Source organism: Mesoplodon densirostris, chromosome 4 (genome assembly GCF_025265405.1).
Source record: "Mesoplodon densirostris isolate mMesDen1 chromosome 4, mMesDen1 primary haplotype, whole genome shotgun sequence".
In the NCBI taxonomy this organism is placed as follows: domain Eukaryota; kingdom Metazoa; phylum Chordata; class Mammalia; order Artiodactyla; family Ziphiidae; genus Mesoplodon; species Mesoplodon densirostris.
In genome coordinates, this window is record NC_082664.1 from 99441528 (window position 1) to 99462141 (window position 20614).

Sequence of the window (20614 nt, forward strand, 5' to 3'; positions counted from 1 at the left end):
GGCAACTATTTCCATAGAATTTATTTACATTGTATTTATAACTATTTATTGTATTAGGTATTATAAGTGATCTAGAGATGATTTAAAGTATACAGGAGTATGTGCTTAGGAGGACTTGAGCATCTGTGGATTTTGGTATTGTACTTATGGTTCTTCCCTGATTCTCATAAGTATTTTTCTCTCATTTAATTTTCTCTACATTGCTTGGCATTTTGTTAACATTGTGCTGGGCAAGATTTCTAGATCTCTTAAAACAGCTTGAAGAGACTGGTACACATTCTCTCTCTGCTGATTTCCTTTTTTATGAAGCTCAGCCTGGTTTTCTTCTCCATCAGCTCAGACTCCAAAGATTTTTCTTTCTTGTTTCTTTTTCTATTTTCAGTGAGTGTCGATTTTTTGTGTGTGTTATTTCTTTGCTTCTTGTAGAGGCTGTGGTCAGTAGGTACCAAAATGTCTTTTTGTGTCTTTTCAAATCATTCATATATGATATGCTCTTCTTCTTCAGCTTGGATACTGATGTCTGGTTTATAACTAGTATTTAATAATAAGTTAGTATTTCATATTAACATACTAAAAATGGATACTAATAACAGCTTCCTTATAAGAACCGTATAATATATGTATACACATACTATATTAACTCTTTACTTAGCATGTGTCATAAAATTTTTCTTCATATTATTTACCTAAGATTATAATTTAGTTATTATGCTTTCAAACCATATTAGATTAGAACAGATGAGAAAGGATTATAATTTATAGAGTTTATTTTATATGATAGAACATATATCTGTTTAAATAGTTATTAATTATCTACTCTTAAAGAACTTGACTTATTCATTCTATGCATTTCTACAGACTTAAGAAACTCTTAAAAATGGCAAGAAGGAAGTTAAATGAATATGAAAATGGAGAGCTTAGTTTCCATGGAGATTTAAAAACCAGTCAAAGTGAAATGGATATTCAGATTAATATGCTAAAACATAAGGTAATTTTTAATCAGTTTTGGGACCCAAAAGTCACTTAATTGGGGGAAATATAAATCACTCCATGCTTTGAGCAGTGAAACATAGATTTGTCTCTTAATTTTTTAGACTTGATACCAGTAAAAAAGACAGCTTTTTCCTATATATTTTTTCCATAAAAAGGGCACACTGTTGACTGTGTCTTGAACCATGGCTAGGGATCTGAAGCTGAGCAGCACACCATTACCCCAAAGCATCCATTATTTTTTGGTGACAGCTTTATTGAAATATAATGAACATACCATGCAGTTCACTCATTTAAACTGTACAATTCAGTGACTTTTAGTATATTCAAAGAGTTATACAGTTATCACCACAATCAATTTTAGACCATTTTCATCACCCTAAAAAGAAACCCTATACTTTTTAGCCATCACCCTGTGCCAGTTTTCCCTTCCTCCTATTCCCAGCCCTAGTACCACGACTGTACTCCCTGTTTCTATAGATTTGCCTATTTTGGATATTTCATGTCAGTGGAATCACAGAATATGGGGTCCTTTGTGACTGCCTTCTTTCATTCAGCATAATATTTTTAAGGTACATCTGTTTTGTAGCGTGGATCAATACTTTCTTTTTATTGCTGAATAATACTCATTTGTATGGACATACCACATTTATTTATCCATTCATCAGTTGATGGACCTTTGGGTTGTTTCCACTTTTTTGGCTATTGTTAATAATGCTGCTATGAACGTTCATGTCCAAGTTCTGGTGTGAACATATTTTTTTCATTTCTTTTTGGAATATACTTATGAATGGAATTGCTGTATCATATGGTAACTCTGTTTAAACTTTTGAGGAACTGCCGTACTGTTTTCCAGAGTGGCTGCACCATTTTACATTTTTATCCAAAGTGTGTAAGCATTCCAATTTCTCTACATGCCCGCCAACACTTGTCATTACCTGTCTTTCTGATTATAACCATCCTAGTAGGTGTGAAGTGGCATCTCATTGTGGTTTTGATTTGCGTTTTGCTGTTGACTAATAACGTTGAGGCATTTTTCATGTGCTTATTGTCTATCTGTGTATCATCTTTGAAGAACTGTCTATTCAACTTTTTGCCCATTTTTAAGTTGGATTGTCTTTTTATTATTGAATTGTAAGAGTTCTTTTTGTATCCTAGATACAAATCTTCGATCGGATATAGGATTTTCAAGTATTTTCTCTCACTCAGGAGTTTGCCCTTTCCCCTTCTTCATGGTGTCCTTAAAAAACACGGAAGTCTTTAATATTGATGAAGTTCAGTTAGTCGATTTTTGTCTTTTGGTGTCATATCTAAGAATTGCCAAATCCAGTCATGAAGATAAACACCTGTGTTTTCTTCTAAGAATTTTGTAGTTTTAGCTCTTGCATATTGACTTAATTTCTACATATGGTATGAGGTAGAGGTCTAATTTTATTCTTTTGTATGTGGATATTCTGTTGTCCCAGTACCATTTGTTAAGAAAACTATTGTCTCATTCAATTATTTGGCACTCTTACGATCAGTTGGCCGTAAATGTGGGGCTTTCCTTTTACATCCTCAATGGTAACGCATTGATCTATATGTCTGTCCTATGCCAGTATCAAGTCAGATTTTATGAGAATTCTTTCTTCGTCATCTTGCATCTTACCAGTTGTTTTATGTAATAATAAAAAGTCAGTGTAGTGGAATGTCTTTAACTCTACTTCCGTGGAGGTTTTTTGCCTCTTGAAGGAGCCTGTGTCCAGCTTATGCCTCACTGACCCCATGACACAATGGGAAGTATGTTTACAAAGGTAAAGTCCACTCCTTTTTTTCTCCCTCCATTCAGACCTTTAGTCTCTCACCCAGTGCCTCCCACTTCACTCCAGTTTCCATCAAATCTTGGTCACGAGATCCGCTGACTTCGTCTGCTATCTGCTTCATTATGTTTAGCTCATTATAATTCATAGACTCATCCATAGGTTTCACCATCTAGGAGAAGATTAAGTCTGGGCTGTCAGCTTTCCTCATTGGAAGTCTCTCTAAGCCATCATGTTGCAATTCACAATTAAATCATCTTTTGATGTGGTTCTTGTGTATAACACTCATGCTGACCTTGTTCTTGACATAGATCCTGCATTCTCAGAAACCACAGTTCCCTGTATCTACCTTCTTTGATTGAAAAAGAAAGAGATGCATAGCTGTACTTTATAGCTTAACACATAATGAATAGAATAACTATTTCATCCCATCCAAAGAAAATTTTTTAAGAGTATAGCTGTTAAAAACCAGGTAGGGCTTCCCTGGTGGTGCAGTTGTTAAGAATCTGCCTGCCAATGCAGGGGACAATGGTTCAAGCCCAGGTCCGGGAAGATCCCACATGCCATGGAGCAACTAAGCCCATGCGCCACAACTACTGAGCCTGCACTCTAGGGCCCGCAAGCCACAGCTGTGGAACCTGTGTGCCACAACTACTGAAGCCCATGCACCTAGAACCCGTGTTCCACAACAAGAGAAGCCACCGTAATGAGAAGCCTGTGCACCTCCACAAAGAGTAGCCCCTGCTCGCCGCAACTAGAGAAAGCCTGTGCACAGCAACAAAGACCCAACACAGCCAAAAATAAATAAAATAAATAAAATAATTTTTTTTAAAAAAGGTAATAATTTATCTGGGACAAATAATAGATTAGTAATTTGAATTTCAAAGTTTCAAAGCCAGTTTGTATGATATAGAGAAGCACTGTGGTACAATGTAAAAATGAGATATCCTACCTTCCCTTACAAACAAGCTTTAAGTAAGGTAAAGGAAAAATTATATTTAATTATATACTGCCAAAGGACATTCCATTTGTTTTACTACTGAGAAGATTAAAAATGCTTCCATGATGTTTTATTTCCTCTCTGAGGAAAGGACAATGAAGATTGAGTCCTAGATTAATAAATATTCAAAGTTGCCTATCCCTTAGAATTTCAGTTAATTGAGATGAGGTAAAAAAGTCTGATTTTGGTAATTAAACTGACGATTTCTAGTTGTTTTTCAACTATTACACTTCATATGTCTCCTTGCTTACCAATCTTCCTTATCTCCAAACTTGAGGGGAAATTCTGAAGAGGCATACCTGCCTATTTGTAAGAAATTGTAAGTGAAGGGAACCTGCCCAAAACTTCCTCCTGAATAGTTCTTAGGTCTTTCTTCTAGTTATCTGCTTCTTCTCATCAGCATTGTTTGTCATTTTAAATTAATCTCAACATTTATTAGATTCCAGTTTATAGGAAACCAATTTCTACTGTGTCTAAGTTATGTTTCTTATTATCTCTTTTTTTCATCCACTTTTCTATCTGTTTTTTCCTAAAAATCTCCTCAAAGTTTAGTAGCTGAAATAAGCAACATTTATTTTGTTCACAATCTATACTTAGGAAAAGCATAACCAGGACAGCTGGCCTCTCTTCCCCTCAGTTGGAACACCTACCCTGAACACCTAGGCTCTCTTTGTGGCCTGAGCTTCCTCACAACATGGGGCTGGGTTCCAAGGTTAAGAGCCAGGAAGAAGCTGTGTTGCCTTGTCTAACCTCGCCTTGCAATTCACACAGCATCTCTTTCACCATATTCTGTTCATTAGGAATAAGTCACTTATGCTTGGCCCATAGTCTACCTTTTTTTATGGGATAATTTTTTTCAAAAACTTATGGATACATTTAAAAACCAGCATAAACTACCCACTGGCCACAATTTTTATATTCCTTCCACATGAAGAATACACTTATCCCTACTCAGTTCCCCCACAAGTCTCAATTGTTATGGTGTCAGGCTCAGGCTTGATTCCAGGATCTTACCATCTTTCACCAGGTATGGATGGGGATGAGGCTCCTAGGTGTGGTTTCTAGAGTATAGCCCCTTGAGTACCAATCCTCTCAGTACGAAGACTTGAGAACTAAAGGGACAAATTTTCTGCCACCCACATAACCAACATTCTGTTAAACTGCTAAAGACTCCCCCATTCAGAAATGGAAAATGGAAGACATGCTGGTCCATAGCAGTTCTGCAATACAGCCTGATACCTGCTGCCAGCTCTGTGATTAGGACTTAGTCCCGACCATGGAAGTGATTCTCCTTTTCTGTACCCTCTGAGCTCTTTGTTCTGTCCTTTTCATAAGAAATGACCTGTGTTTGCAGCTGAGTAGTGTTTCTCAAGCCAGCAAGGGAAGAAAATGACACTGAAACCTGGAGGAAGGGGGACTTACAGAACTTCTAAGAAAATCCCAGAGGCCTCTTCTCATTTTGTACTGTCTTGGTCTCTGTTAATGCAAGCTAGCAAGCAGTGTTTTTGCTACCACAGTTCTCTTTAAAGCTTTGAATGTCCTGTGAATTTTATTGGGGTTCATGACATTGGAAAAGCTACCCTCCCAAATCTTTTTGAGATAAGCTCTTCCCCTTGGGCTTCTTGTGAAGCTGTTGTAGGATGGTAGGACGCGAAACTTTGTAGGATGATGCCTTTAAAATTCTTATGCTTTTTTAAGATCCTTAAAGGAATTTGAGGCACCAACTTAAGTCTTTCCAGGGTGTTAATAAAGGGTTCTACAGTCTTGGCTTCATCTTTAGACCATGTTTTCCTGGCAGCACCCTAAATCTGATCTTAGTCCAGAAGCTATTTCTCTGTTTTAACATTATTTGGGCATGTGGAGATACTGTAAATGGGATACAGATATTTGAACCCAATGAGTCCTGGATCCTTTATATTTAATAGTCTTTTTTTTAGCTTATCCCTCTCATCAGTTTTACTTTCAGCTGCTTTGTAGCTAGAGTCCCCCTCCCTCCAGGTTGCAGTGTCATTTTCTTCCCTTGCCTAGAAGCTGTCACCTTCAGCCTCTTCAAGGGCTGTCAGGCTTCCATTAACAGTCTTGCGAAGCCCTGAGAATTTCGTGAGATAAGTGTCAAAGAATTTGTAGACATGTTTTTGTTTTTTTCTTTTGTTTTGCGGTACGCGGGCCTCTCACTGTTGTGGCCTCTCCCGTTGTGTAACACAGGCTCTGGACGCGCAGGCTCAGCGGCCATGGCTCACGGGCCCAGCCGCTCCGCGGCGGCATGTGGGATCTTCCCGGACCGGGGCACAAGCCCGTGTCCCCTGCATCGGCAGGCGGACTCTCAACCACTGCGCCACCAGTTTAAAAACATGTAGACATGTTTTTAAACTACCACATCCACTTGCCTTGTCTTACCAAATAATCATTCTGTCTAAAGGGAAGTAGTTCTTACCAACTCAGTGTCCTTGAAATTCCAGCAAGTTTTTTTGTTTGTTTTGTTTGGTATGTTCTCTTATTCTGTGGAAAGTAACAAAGCATTGCAAGAATTAATGGCATTTTTTTGTTCACAAAAATGTATGGATCATCTCGCTAAACTATTACACTGGGAGATGTGATTTCTCCTTAACCCTGTGAAGCACTTCTCCTTGGAATGTAATTCAAATTAGCATAAAATATTTGTAGTTCAGAAAAAAGGCTTATGGCATTAGAAGCCATATTTACAAGACTCATTAGAGTCTGACTTTCCGAGTCTTATTTTGGGAGGCATTTATTAATTCAGCCCTAAATAACTCAATATGATATCCCTAAAACTTTAAAAATCATGGAGGGTTAAGATGGGAGTGGGGAAGGAGTAAGAGGCTTTCTACTAAGAGGTGACTTATAGTCATTTTATGGAGGAAAGGCATGAAACAATAGAAGAATAAAAGTATAAAATCAAATGCAAATTTTGTGTAACAATGATGACAGTGAAGGATATATATTTGTGGCTCTTGGTGGTTTGAACTTTTTTCTTCATTTTCTTAGTAATTCAAGGTCCTACACACTACAATATAGACACCATTTTATTGTAACTGAATTTATTTTAAAAGTTAATACTGGTTTCGAGTTATGCTATTTTCAGTCTACGTCCCTAATTACCAAGCGATTTTATTTTATTCATGCAGATTGATGACCTTACAGCAGAACTGGAAACTGAATCTTCAAAATGTCTACATCTGGGTGCAAAAAATCAAGTTCTTCAACGGGCGTTATTATCTATAAAAGTAATGCAAAAGAAATGTGAAAAACTAGAGAAGAATAAAAAGACGTTGGAACAAGAAGCAGTGAACCTCAGAAGTCATATAGAAATGAATATGATAGAACACAGTCAAGTAGAGCAGTATAAACGGGAGGTTGAAGAAAGAGCAAGACAGGATATAATAGAAAAATTAAAAGAAGTCAACCTATTTTTACAGGTTAATTTTTTGATCTGTAATGTGCTTTAATTCACTTCACATTTATAAATTACATTTCGGATGTATACATTTTATATGTTTCTTCTACTTCCCTTATAGCAGTTTGTTTTCTAAGTTTCTGGAAGGAAGGTGGCATTTGTTTCTCCCTTTAAATATTTCAGTTTCCATCATTATTCTCACTAAATTGATCTTTCAGAACGATTCTCACTAGGGAATCATTTTATTTTTAAGACCACCTGGTATAAAACAAAACTATTAGGATGAAAAGAAAATATTATGATTTAGAAATTGTACTATACTCTTGGATTATTCTTAGCTGTATTGTTCAATTTAAAAATTTTAAAATTGATCCTATTATTCTTTGAATTATCAGATTACATGAGTACGAATATAAGAATGATCCAACTTTAATTTTATAATTAAGATTTAACTCAGTTTACATTGATGATAAATATTTTTAAAGTTCAGCTTTTTTTTCACATTTAAAATTGCTCTCTGAATCATTGACACAAAACTGAAGGGAACAAATATACTATAATTATTCAGGTTATAATTATTTTAAACATGTATGTTTTTATTTGACTTTAGACACAAGCAGCATCTCAAGAAAACTTAGAGCAGTTAAGAGAGAATCATAATGCTTCAATAAGAAGTCCAATGGAACTGAGAATTAAAGATCTGGAATCTGAACTCTCCAAAATGAAAACTTTTCAAGAAGATTCTACTAAAGCAGAGTTGGAAAAATATAAGCAACTCTACCTCGAAGAACTAAAAGTTAGAAAGTCATTGGCAAATAAACGAAACAAGTAAGTCAAAACGTAGAATCATAGAAAATAAATATAATTTAGCTCATTAATTTGCCTCTAAAGCATAATTTTTATTGAGCCAGGTTCATGAGATTAGTAGGAAGTGAAAGCTAACTAGATAGTATAACTTTGGAAAATGATGTTAGTAGGTGAAGTCACCTTTAAAATGTGAGTCCAGTTTGCATCTCCCCACCTTTTTGTTGGTTTTACATAACTTTATTTTTTATATTTTCATATATTGGGTTGGCCAAAAAGTTCTATGTGTCTTCCCGTAAGATGTTACTGGAAAAACCCAAACGAACTTTTTGGCCAACCCAATAGTTAACCTGATTTAGTCTTTAAGCTAAGTGTTTTTGAAACTTTGTAATTTAGATAAAATTTCTTGTTGGAATTCCCGTAAATAGAAATATTAACGAGTTTAATTATTTTGGGGAAGATTACCGCTTAAACGCAAAGCGTCACATTTTAGCATTTGGTAAATTTACTTTCTTGATTATGATCTTTGGTATCATCGCTAGAGGGCGCCCTGAGACAAACTACTGTATTTGAAGTTTTTCTACTCTACATAAAGGCATGCTTGTGAAATAAGGGGAAAGTAACAGAGGGGCGAAGGGCCGTATAATTCACAAAGTGTCTAAAATTACCACGGTGGCCTGCGTGAGTGTGTGCGTGGAAGACCGCAAGGGCAGATCCCACCCCCAGTGCCTCAGTAACAGTGTTACCGGTACCTGTCCGCAGCCTGTTAGGAACCGGGCCGCACAGCAGGAGGTGAGCGGTGGACGAGCCAGCAAAGCTTCACCTGCCGCGCCCCCATCGCACCCCGTCGCTCGCATTACCGCCTGAACCATCCTGACAACCCCCATACATCCCCATCCATGGAAAAGTTGTCTTCCACGAAACTGGCCCCTGGTGCCAGAAAGGTTGGGGACCGCTGCTCTAGATTATTCCTCAGTGCCGAATGCTTAATTCCTCTGAGGTAATGAGTGAAATGTGTATACAGGGGTGGTGAAAGCAAATGCTTGAAAATGTCCTTGAGAGATGGTTTGTTTTTTCATCCGTGAACTGGTTTACTAAAGGTGGGTGTCTAAGTGCAGCCATCGCAGAAGGCAGCAAGCGTCACCTGTTAAGCCGTCTCCATCGCTGGCGCCATTTCTCTCCTCTCCCGACTCTGACTTACTTGTTAGTTAAGGATCCCCCAGACACATATATACTTCTTTAGAACAATTTTACACCTAGAATTGTTTATAATAGGTCTGCTCTGACCCATTTTCAGTGTTAAAACGTGGTTTAATGGGACATTCCATTTACTATTGTGGCAATTTAAAAAATGCAAATCATTTACGAATCTTTTAGGGAAAATGCAATTAATGAAATTGGTGTTTTGCCATCTTCCCAGGACTAATGAGAGGCTGGAAGAGGTCAGTACCAAACTGCTGGTGGAGAAACAGCAGAACAGATCTTTACTCAGCACTCTTACTACGAGGCCAGTCCTGAAGCCACCTTGTGTAGGAAATATTAATAATCGTTTAGTGCTCAATAGATATCTTACTCCAGGAGAAAACTTAGAGATTTCTACCTCAAGTTCACGCCCTTCACATGAGAGCATGGAGATGTACTTGACCAAGGTTAGTTATACTATCCTTTTTTCCTTGGGTTTCAGATTTCTGATAATAATTCTTGTTTTTAATTTGGTGAAATTCTGAATTGTTTATTTGACTTACACACACGAAGTAAAAGCCATAATTAATTGTGCTAATAAAGAGACAGAAATTTTATGATTTTTTAAAGTCCCTGGATTTCTCATTTTCAAGAGAGATTTATCATTAACTTTATTCAGTAAATGTAATTAAACTGACAAAATTTAAATTTCTTGAAAAACTGCAGTTAAATCCTATTTTAGAAATTAAATATTATTGCCTAATAACCAAAGATATACCTTCTAATTGATTTCAGTTTGGCAATGGTTCATAATCATTTTCAAGTTTTGCTGCACCCTAGTTTTTCTACCCCTAAGCATAAGTGAATGATTGGCATCCAAACACTTAACCATATATGGATTTTTTTAATTTAAAGGAATCCTAGATAAATCCTTTTTGTGAATTAAATAGACTTGTAGCACTAAATAGGTTAATTTCTGTTTTTAAGTTAAAATTTTTTGTCATATTCGTACATGAGAGTGCATCCTTCATTGCTATTTTACTTAGAGCATTTTTATTGAATTTTTATAAAATGTCTTGCTGAGCAATTGTAGAACATTTCTAAATACGTAAATAAAGCAAATATTTAAACTTTTAAAATGAAGTCCACTTATGTCTCTATCTTGCCATCACCAGGATGAATGATGACTATGATGGGGAGTCTTTAAATTGCAACTGGTTTTCATTGTGTATCATTGTTATTAAAATATGCATCTCACTCAGTGCACACGGGGTTATGGTTTTGATGGTGTTTTCATGACGTTCTTGATGCAGAGGAAAGTAGGCCTTGTTAAATGAAGTCTCAACCTGTTTTCTCATTTGGCTTCACGTCGTAAGAAATCATAGAAGAGCAAAGCTAACGTTTCTTAGACAGTGCTGTGGCTAAATTGGGTCTAAGTGCTTCAGAGCCATGAAACTGGACTCCAGGGTCGAAAAGAAAATGCATGTCAAGCCCTCTGTCAGTTGCTAAGCATGATGTAAACTTAGAATGTTCTCATGGGTTGTCACCCAAAAAATCAAACAATGTATCATTTTACAAGATGAAGATGAAAGAGTGTGTGAATGCAAAAACAATGTGAGAGAAAATTTCTGCGGGAATTTTTTCCTTTAATTTTTTTGGAGGAAAGAGGCGTTTATTTTTTTAGTAATTCTAGATAAATCGGAAAATAGTTTATTTTAAACTCAATGTTGTAGTTACTAGGTATACATAGTTCCCTTGTGGGGTCTTTGCCAAATCGTGCTGGTTTTAATAAGAGAGATTGAAGAGCACTACTTAACTCTATCAAGATGCAAAGACGTCTCCATAATCACTACAGAATGCCACGGAAGAGTTATTATACAGTTGTTGTTCACCTAATTCTTAGTAAGACTTACAGAAAGAAGGTGCCTTCTGGAATTGCTAGGAATATAATTATTTCTACTAGGAAAACATAAAATAATACTATGAGAGGTGTTAACGTACTGTCTAAAATGATAGAAAGAGGTGGGTTTTTGGATGGGACATGATAAAACAATAGCCTTCTAAAGGTTTTAGCTATGATTCTACAAAGTAAGATGTTAAAAATGGCATTAAGATTGCATTTGTTTATCATTCTCCTTTATTTGCAATGTTTTAACATTTTGGACTATTCCTACTGTGAAGTTTTATCTTACTCAGCATTTTCCCCTAACTTTAAGGAAAATAATTATAGCAAAGTACTGCTCTAGGTGTGTGGTTTCAGTTGTGCTGGTTGTAGCAGCAAGCTTTCTCCATGTACCTAACACAGATTTATTACCTCCCTCACCAGTACATGAAGTTCAGTCTTAGCAGTTGATACCATTGTGGGGGTAGGAGATTACTACGTATCTGTCTTGCTAATTTTACCCTCAGTTTTCACATTCTAGTTAATTCTGGGATGTTTGGTCCTATATATCAGAAGTAATTTTACAGTTTTTTTCAATTGTGTTTTTAATTATATTATTATAAAATACAAAAAGTTAACATTAGCCAAAATAGCTACATCACTGTTAGATTTTCTTGCACATAGAATTTTTTCAAGAACTGAAAACTTAAAAATCTATTCCAGACAACTTTATAACAGACACAATCTCACTGGTTTAAAGATTTTTTTATGTTCAAGAGTTTTTAGGTATTTGTGTGCCGAACACGATGCATGGCCACAGTAGTTAATAAATGCCCTTTAAATCTGTCTTAAGTAGGAGGATTACATTTTACATTGACTGATTTTGGACTTTTGGTGCATTACTGACACTTTGAAAATTTTTCTAATGATTTATTTAAGTAATTTAAAAAATTGCTCAAATGTCCATTCAGTTTAGCAACTCTCTTTCTAAATGTGGTCATACAAATGCACTGAAGCTAAAACAATTAATATTCCTAAGACTTTGACTTTTTATATGACACAACATTTTGTGTCTCACCAGAATATTGAGTCACATTTCTTTTTAAAAAATTAGGCCTCGTGTTTACATCACCAAGGCAGTGCCTATCCACTCTTGAGTTTTAACTCTAATCAACTTACCACAGTAGTTGAGCTAGTTTCTCATAAGGCACAGGCAGAGTTCAATAAACTTGTTTATTGTCTCAGTTTATTATATCAGTATAATCCTTCTTGTTCCCACTTCATTTTGTCCACATGGACAAATGAGTAGGCATTTTATCTTTTGACAGATAGAGGTAATAGTTCAACTTCTTAACAGTTCTTTTTCTTTCATTCATTTTTTTTCCTGTACTTAGTTTTTCAGCTCTTTGATCTACAAATTCTTCCTCAGTTCTTCTCTCTGCAGCAAAATATATGTACTTAATATCTACAGACTGCCAAGTGTAATTTCCTTCATACCTTAGCCTGTTTACAATTGGATAATGAATTGAAGTGGTTTAAATGACTTGATTTTATTACATTTTCGTGACATTTAAAATGAGTGATATCAAATTTTAAAAGTATCAATAATTACTGAAAATAAATTAACTTTGGAAATGAGTGTGCATGTGTATGTGTGTGGTGTGTATATATTTATCAAATTGGTCTTAAAAAGAGAGTGCAACATTATTTTCCAGCCTGCAGTCTCAGATATAATTTAACAGTAATATATTACGGTTGGGTGAACGAGCACATACTTGTTGTGCTTCATATTGTTACTGGCTTCACTACGTTTCTTTCTAAAATGTTCCTTTCACCTTTCCCCTACTTTATAGTGGGGGTTGTCTTGAACAATGTACATTAATTATAAAGTCAGGGAAGAAGAAGAAAACGTTCCCTCAGTGTCGTGTGGTCCTCTGCCTTGTTGGAGCTGTGGTGGGTAGGTGGCAGATGACACTTCTCTTCCCCTTCTGAGTTCAGCACGCGGGAGTCAGCAGCTGGAGATCAACTAAGGAGCTTTGTTACTGACACATAACTAACGAATTGGAGGACGTGCTTTAGGTGTGCAGTCACAGTGGGCCTCAGAATACTTCATCCCAAATTAGGCCTAAGGGGAGGAAGCAAATGCTTGACCCCCGCCCCAGGGCAGGCTGCTTACTGTGGGCATGAGAGCAGACCCCAGTTCCGGTGCTGAGGGCACACACACCTTCTCAAAGAAGAGATTTGGAAGCAAGCCAGCACTTCTTAGTTCCTTCTCCCAAATTCACGCATTGGGTAAATCTCCCCTCCTCTCATGAGGAGGGTAGGAGTGTAAGTCTTCACGTTGAAACTTTAGGCCAAGGAATTAGCCTGTAATTTCTGACTGGATTTAAATTCTAATTGAGATTACACTCATGTTTTTTGTACATACAAACTAATGATGAGAGATTGAAGTATGCTAGATGGTAAAGAGAAATGTGTGTTGTGTTTTAAATTTTGCCATAAATAACCCACAACGTGGATAATTCATTTGTTGACTCATTTCGGTAAACCAAGTTTTATTTGGAGGAAACGAATATCCTTTTAAAGAAAATTCTCCTCAGGCTTCCCTGGTGGCGCTGTGATTGAGAGTCTGCGTGCCGATGCAGGGGACACGGGTTCGTGCCCCGGTCCGGGAAGATCCCACATTCCGCGGAGCGGCTGGGTCCATGAGCCATGGCCACTGAGCCTGCGCGTCCGGAGCCTGTGCTCCGCAACGAGAGAGGCCACAAGAGTGAGAGGCCCGCGTACCGCAAAAATAAATAAATAAATAATAATTTAAAAAAGAAGAAGAATCTCCTAAATTTTGGCCTGTGTGATTCAACTAAAGATTTTCTCCTTCAAGTTCCCTGTCCTGTGGTTAAAAAAAAAAATCTGTGCTTTATAAATTAAATATATTGACTGCTACTAATAGCAGTTATGATAATTTATTCTTGTTCATGCCTTTGAAACATATAATTTAGTTAGAAAGCTACTATTTCATGTCTCATGCATCAAACGTTATTAAGCTACATGACAAAGTTTTACATATTCATTTTCTCTGAGTTATAGTTAAAAATCTATGTGTTTTTTTTTCTTAATCTGAGGAAGTAGCTGGCGTAGAACTCTCTCTAGACTCAGTGAGAAGGCCGTTGGCTTTGTGACACGTTGGCTTTGTGACAAAGTCTCTCTGACCCTTTGTTACCTCTTTTGTAAAATTAGGGACTTTGACTAAATCAATGACTCTCATACCTTAAAAAATTTTCTTTCAAGGAAAAGAAGCTTTCTTTTTTAAAAAAAAATTTTTGCATGAAACTGTATTATATAAAACAGAGACAAATATAGAGCTGTTTAGCTAAAGGAGTGGTGGAGACCCTGAAGCTGTGACTTCTTTTTCCTTCAGTCCTGCAGTGTCCTCAGTGGGGGACCTTCCATTACTATGGGACATAGTTTGGAAACTACCAGTTGTGAGAGAATCCTTCTAACTAAAAATCTTTAAAATTAAAACTTGCTGATATATTGTTTTCCTGTGTATAATTTTCTCACCTTTCTGTGTTTTTGTTAAATGGAACAGTTTAAAGAAAAATGCAGGTGTGTTCTCCTTATTATTTATTTATTTTTTGCGGTACGTGGGCCTCTCACTGTTGCGGCCTCTCCCGTTGTGGAGCACAGGCTCCGGACGCGCAGGCTCAGCGGCCATGGCTCACGGGCCCAGCCGCTCCGCAGCATGTGGGGTCTTCCCGGACCGGGGCAAGAACCCGTGTCCCCTGCATCGGCAGGCAGACTCTCAACCACTGTGCCAACAGGGAAGCCCTGTTCTCCTTATTAATGTTCGACTTCCAACTACTTCCTCCAGGTGAACATGATCTTCACCTACAAATCAACATAAGCGTCTTGGAAGTACATATTGAGGAAAAGAGCTTTTGGGGGAAAAGAGAGTAATCTTACACGGGTCATTCCCTAATTCAACGCATGTAAAAACGTGACCTACATTTTGCAGTGTTTATTAATGGTAATACAAAATTATTTCAGTAAAGGCTTCTTCCTTCATCTGTTATGAGTTATTAATTTCACAAAACCTGTCTAGTAATGTTGTCACATTATTCATTTCATAGGGCCTCTCTACAGTGCTGTTGTCAGAAAAGTGTTATGGAAAACAGTCTCTGAAAATATTGGGAAGCCTGCTAGCCAAAAAATTTGTCTTCGCACCTAAAATTTACAAAGGCGTTGGCTATCATGATATCATTATCATCACAGTGTTTGTCATGTTCAGTATACTATTTGAGACCCTGTTTAGTGAGAGGGTGCCTTTTATAAGAAAGATTTTTAAAAGAACACTCTAGGTGGAGACACTTGTAATACAGTTTGAAATGTTCCCACACATTTCATAATTAAGTAGATAACTATAATTAGTCAAATGTTTCAAAAAGTTGGCCCTAATTTCTAAAATGGAAACAAAGTCACAGTTAAAGAATTATGTATTGTTTTCCTTGTTTCTAATTCTAGAAAGTCATGAATCAGAAACTGAGTTTGAAAACTGGCTCTAGCCTCTACTTTTCCTTTCTTCAAGCAGATTTTCTGAAATAAATGTTTCAGTCCTAATATAGACAGCAAAATACCTTTACTTATTTTTTTGCCAGTAGAATTTTGACATGACATTACAACGGAACCATTTTCTCCATTTTATGTATTTAAGATCCTATGTTGAAAAATTATTACCATAGAACATACCTTAAAATTTTAGTTATATAGAAGTGTAAGAAAGGAAAACTCATTTTAAGGAAAGATCCATTAGAGTAAAAAACTGACTTAAACTTTTAGAAAGAGCAATTTTTCTAAGAATTGCAAAGTAATGCATTCATTGTAATATATATATGACTTTAATCGTTTAAACTTGTTTGTACCAATAAGATCAAATATCACCCTCTGAAATTATGTATATTCAGTAGACTGATATTTATTGTACTTTTTATCCAATTAATCTAAATAACATTACATATATATGTTCCTTATTATCTAAAATCAAAATAAGTAGGAATTTATTTTATTTTATTGATGTGATTATTTTTCTATTTAAGCAATCCTCAAATTAGGTCTAGTCTCTAGAAGTATTATTTAAAGGCCACATTTCATAAGCTATACATCATTCCTACAAAAATGTCTCTTGTCTAACTTAAATAATATTTGACTTATTTCAGATGTGGCAGGAGATGGAAAAAATATAACTAGAGTACTAGAAAAAGGTATGTTGCTGAAATTTATGAATTAAATTTAGACATTGATTTCTGAAATAAACTGTAAATATTCAGTAGTAAATGGCATCTCTTTCCATTGTTTGGATGACAGATACTATTGATAGGTTAAATATCTTTTCTTATACATATCTAATGAAAAAATGTGAAAGAATGAACATTCATAATGAAAAATATCCTGATTCCTCATTTATTCATCATGTTCCACAGCTTTAAAAAAAATCTCAAAAAGTCTATGTATTTCTTTTTATTTCTGGCTATATCCTTCCTCTCTACTTCTGCCATCCCTGTGGAACTGTCAACCTGCACACTGACACTATTAGAAAACATGGGGTTTATCAACTTCTCAAGTTTCTGGCAGTGATTAAGGCCAAAAAACCCAGACTCAAGCAGTCACGTTCGTGTAGCTGTCACTTAGTGGCTGACATTAAAATTTCCTGTCATTGACTTTGTCATTGGTTTATCTTTCACTCTCAGGAAAAATTCCAAATTCCTTATCATGGAATAAAAACACCCAAATCAGTTTGGGTCCTGCCATAGTATTCAGCCTTATCTCTTTACTACCTTCCTCTGCCCCTTTGCTCTACATCTAGTCAAATAGACTGCTTGCGATCCCACAGGTGCTCTTCCTCACCTTTAGTCTTTGTATTTGCCTCTTCCCTCCATCTCCCGTACTTTTCCCTTGTCCTTCAGGTATCCACTTACATACCACCTCCACCAAAAAGCTGACAGTATTGACACAAAGCTGGGTGTCACTTCTGAGTGTTCCTTGTACCCTCTTTTATACCTGTCATAGTATTTATGACTCTGTATGGAAATTGCCTGTTTGTCTGTTTTTCCAGTTTATAGTATGATTTTTCAGGGTGGACTGTGTCACCTTCATCTTGTAATTTCAGTGCTTGTCACAGCACCTTAGCAGATGGTTGTTGAGTAAATGAATGACGAATGAGAAAGCCAGAAGCTCTGATACTCAGCCACAAGAGCAATTAATTCATCGTGCAACCACAGGCAAATTATATACTAGTAATCTTGTATTTTGTGTTATGTCATGTATAGATACTTTTCATTCTTCTGAACGCTTAGAAAGGTCTCAGGTTTTTTTTTTTACTAACTTATATTTAGTTAACTCAAGTATTTTAGGTAAAGAATGTAATCCTTTCTTTTTCTTTTCAGCTGCTGCTGAATTGAATCAGCATGCTATAGAGCTTCTCATCTAGGAGCTACTGATGAGTCAAATCTAAATCAAGATCTAGTTTTGAAAACATCACGAGAATATGTACAGATTTTGAAGAAAGATTATATGATCTAAAAGATAAATAGTAAAAATTTCCCTCCTGGGTTGTTTGCATAACATTTTAGTTGTTTCCCATTAAACATGACGTGAAAATCTGGATTAAAGGAAAATATTCTTGTATTATATGTGTATGGTGAAAATGTATATACTATTTTAAACCATGTTTCTCTGCATCTAACTTACTTTTAATAAGATTTTGTGAATCAAAACACTGTTGAGTTTTACATACTCAAACTGAGCCCTGATACCAGCACCCAGACAACCAAACTTGTCATTGATATATAGTGGTGTTGATTGATAGCTTTTTTCTATTTCCAATTTTATCACTATATATAGACCTAAAGATTTAGACAGACATCATTTGGATATACTGCTGCTATGGCTATTGTCAATGTTTTGGGGTTTTTTTAAATATTATTTATTTTTGAGTGTGTTGGGTCTTCGTTGCTGCATGCGGACTTTCTCTAGTTGCGGCGAGCGGGGGCTACAGGCTTCTCATCGTGGTGGCTTCTCTTGTTGCGGAGCCTGGGCTCTAGGCGCGCGGGCTTCAGTAGTTGTGGCATGCGGGCTCTAGAGCACAGGCTCAGTAGTCGTGGCGCACAGGCTTAGTTGCTCCATGGCATGTGGGATCTTCCCGGACCAGGGTGAACCTGTGTTCCCTGCATTGGCAGGAGGATTCTTAACCACTGTGCCACCAGGGAAGTCCTTATTGTCAATGTTTGGATGTATTACAATTGTTCTAGTGCCATAAAACTTCGTATATATAACTTTAAACACTGATTCATAGATCTTTCCTCATGGAGAAATAAAATTTGCCTAAGACTTTTCACCTTTTCTATTTATTTACTTACTTACTTTTTGGAAACAGTCTTAGAGAAGAGTTCCAAGCACCAGACTCAAACAGACATTTTCCTAAAACTACCATATCTCCCGTATATTCTCCTAATGTAACATTTATCTTTCCTAAATGTCATTTGTTCTCCCATAAGTGCCCTTCCCTCCCCCCACCAAGAAGTCATGTTTTTCAGAAGATGCCTTTCTCCTACTCCCTGTCACTTAAGTAGTATATAAGCCCCCAGTTGTAGCCAGCCCTTCAAATCACGTTTCTTTGTGAACCCCTGCATGTAGTCATCCACAGTTAAATGTTTTTTTCTCATGGTAATCTGCTTTTGTCAATTTAATTTGCAGATTCCCAATTAATGAACGTAAGAGGGTAGAGGAAGTGTTTTCCTTCCCAACAATTCCAAGAGCTAAAATGTTAGCGACTCTTACTTACATCCTTTATTCCCTTTTCTCCTCTCCTTTCAGTGTATTTAGTTGGCAGAACTTCATAAGAGATTGCTTATCATTCTCCCCCCTTACCTTCACCCAGGCATCTACGTGCTGCTGAAGAAAGTTATTCTACTACTTTTAGCTAATTTGCATCTTCTTTCTTCACAATGTCGATTTCAAATCTCCTCTCTCTGTAAACTTTTCACCCTGTTTTTTCCCTCTCATGTGTACCAGGCAATCTCATTTCTCACGACAAACTTCTTGAAAGATTTGCCTGTATCCCCACCCGCTCTAGGCTGTCTTCTCCTTCCCGCATTCTCTCAAAACTACTCCGAAGTCACTCACCGATGACTTCCACATCGCTAAATCAAAGTGACACCTTTCCAGTCCTTGTCTAACTGAATTTCTCATTCCTCTTGGCATTCAGTATAACTGACCTCTTTGAGACACTCTCTCCTTTTGGCTGGGCTTTTAATACTCTTTAATTTCATCCTGAATGCACCCACAGCGTATTGTGATCGCAGACAGAGTTCTTATTAATATCTCACAGTAAATACACAGGCCTTCCCTCCTCGCCCAGGCCTGCACCTGGGGCAACATGGTGAGAACAGGTCAGTTGTTCTAAGTCAGCAGGTGAAGGGCGGGAGGAAACTGGTTTGCCCTGCTGCTTGTGAAGGGGCGGGAGTTAGCCGCCCTTCTCTCCTGGGAAGCATCTCCTCCTCACTCTGGCCTTTGGTATGTAAGTAAAACTGTTACCCATCCCAACAAGGGTCCTTCTGCCCAGTGTCGCCCCCACCAGTAGAATGAGTTGGGTTCCGAAGCAAAAGAAAGCTTTACTCTTTCTTTGATCAAAGAATGCAGAGGCACAAGCTCCCGCTCAAGAGGCCGTGGGCGGGGCTGCTTCACAGGGATCCCCTCAGCAGGGGAGGGGGTGGAGTTCTCGCGGGGCAGGCGCAGGAGCAGGCGCAGGCGCAGCTGCTCCCCATCGCAGTGCCCACATGGCCCGCCACCGCCATCTTGATTGGGGGTGTCGTGTGCAGCGTTCCTGCATACGGTCGGACCTCCCACCCCCAGCTGGAGCATTGGCGCAGATATTTCACACCCGGAACTCGGGTCTGAAGTGCTGGATGCGAGGCCTCTGCACGAAGCCCCCTGTAAGCCAGTGAAAGCAGACTAAGCACAAAGGCAAAAAAGGTTAGACTTTATTTCACTACCCAGATTCTATTTTTATTTCCTGGGAACAGCTAATGGGCTTTGCCGGTGATGAAATCTCTCCAGGAGCCAGACCCGGAGTCTCCAAGTTTCTGGGCCTCATTCCTCCTTGAAATGTGAATTCCTAGGGAGATGGTGCACCTTCGGGGACCTACTCAGAGCTGTAACTATTTGGTCCTCCTGGGGGGATGAGACTTTATGAATCCTTTCAGATCAGAGCAATTAACTAGACAAATGGCTGTAGATGTGAATCTCACACTGCACAGAGAGTCTCAGAGGGCCAGGGCTTTTTACAAGATCACTGAGAAATCCCAGGAAATTTTGCTTCCCCACAATTCCACCCCTCATTCCGGAAGGAGCTTTAGCCCCAACATCGGCCACTGTAACCAGTCCAACTAAAATTGGTGGGCACCAAATCCTTTGGGTTTGTCTTAGCCAACACTTAATCAGAGCTACGATCAGCAGGACCCTGACTTAGCAAAAGAAGTTGGTCTCAG

The 20614-nt window shown here is 37.5% G+C and overlaps 1 protein-coding gene across 1 annotated transcript in view; it reads left to right on the forward strand.

The window, feature by feature from the left end:
* The window catches only part of LOC132488554 (ankyrin repeat domain-containing protein 26-like), a 116331-nt gene extending 97883 nt beyond the window's left edge, over positions 1-18448 (forward strand). Inside the window, 8 exon segments of the mRNA XM_060096864.1 lie at positions 859-988; positions 6936-7226; positions 7815-8032; positions 9429-9657; positions 11017-11026; positions 16295-16330; positions 17513-17521; positions 17524-18448. Of these exon segments, the coding sequence (XP_059952847.1) occupies positions 859-988; positions 6936-7226; positions 7815-8032; positions 9429-9657; positions 11017-11026; positions 16295-16330; positions 17513-17521; positions 17524-17648 (1048 nt within the window). The 3' untranslated portion in view covers positions 17649-18448.
* The last annotated feature ends 2166 nt before the right edge of the window (positions 18449-20614 follow it).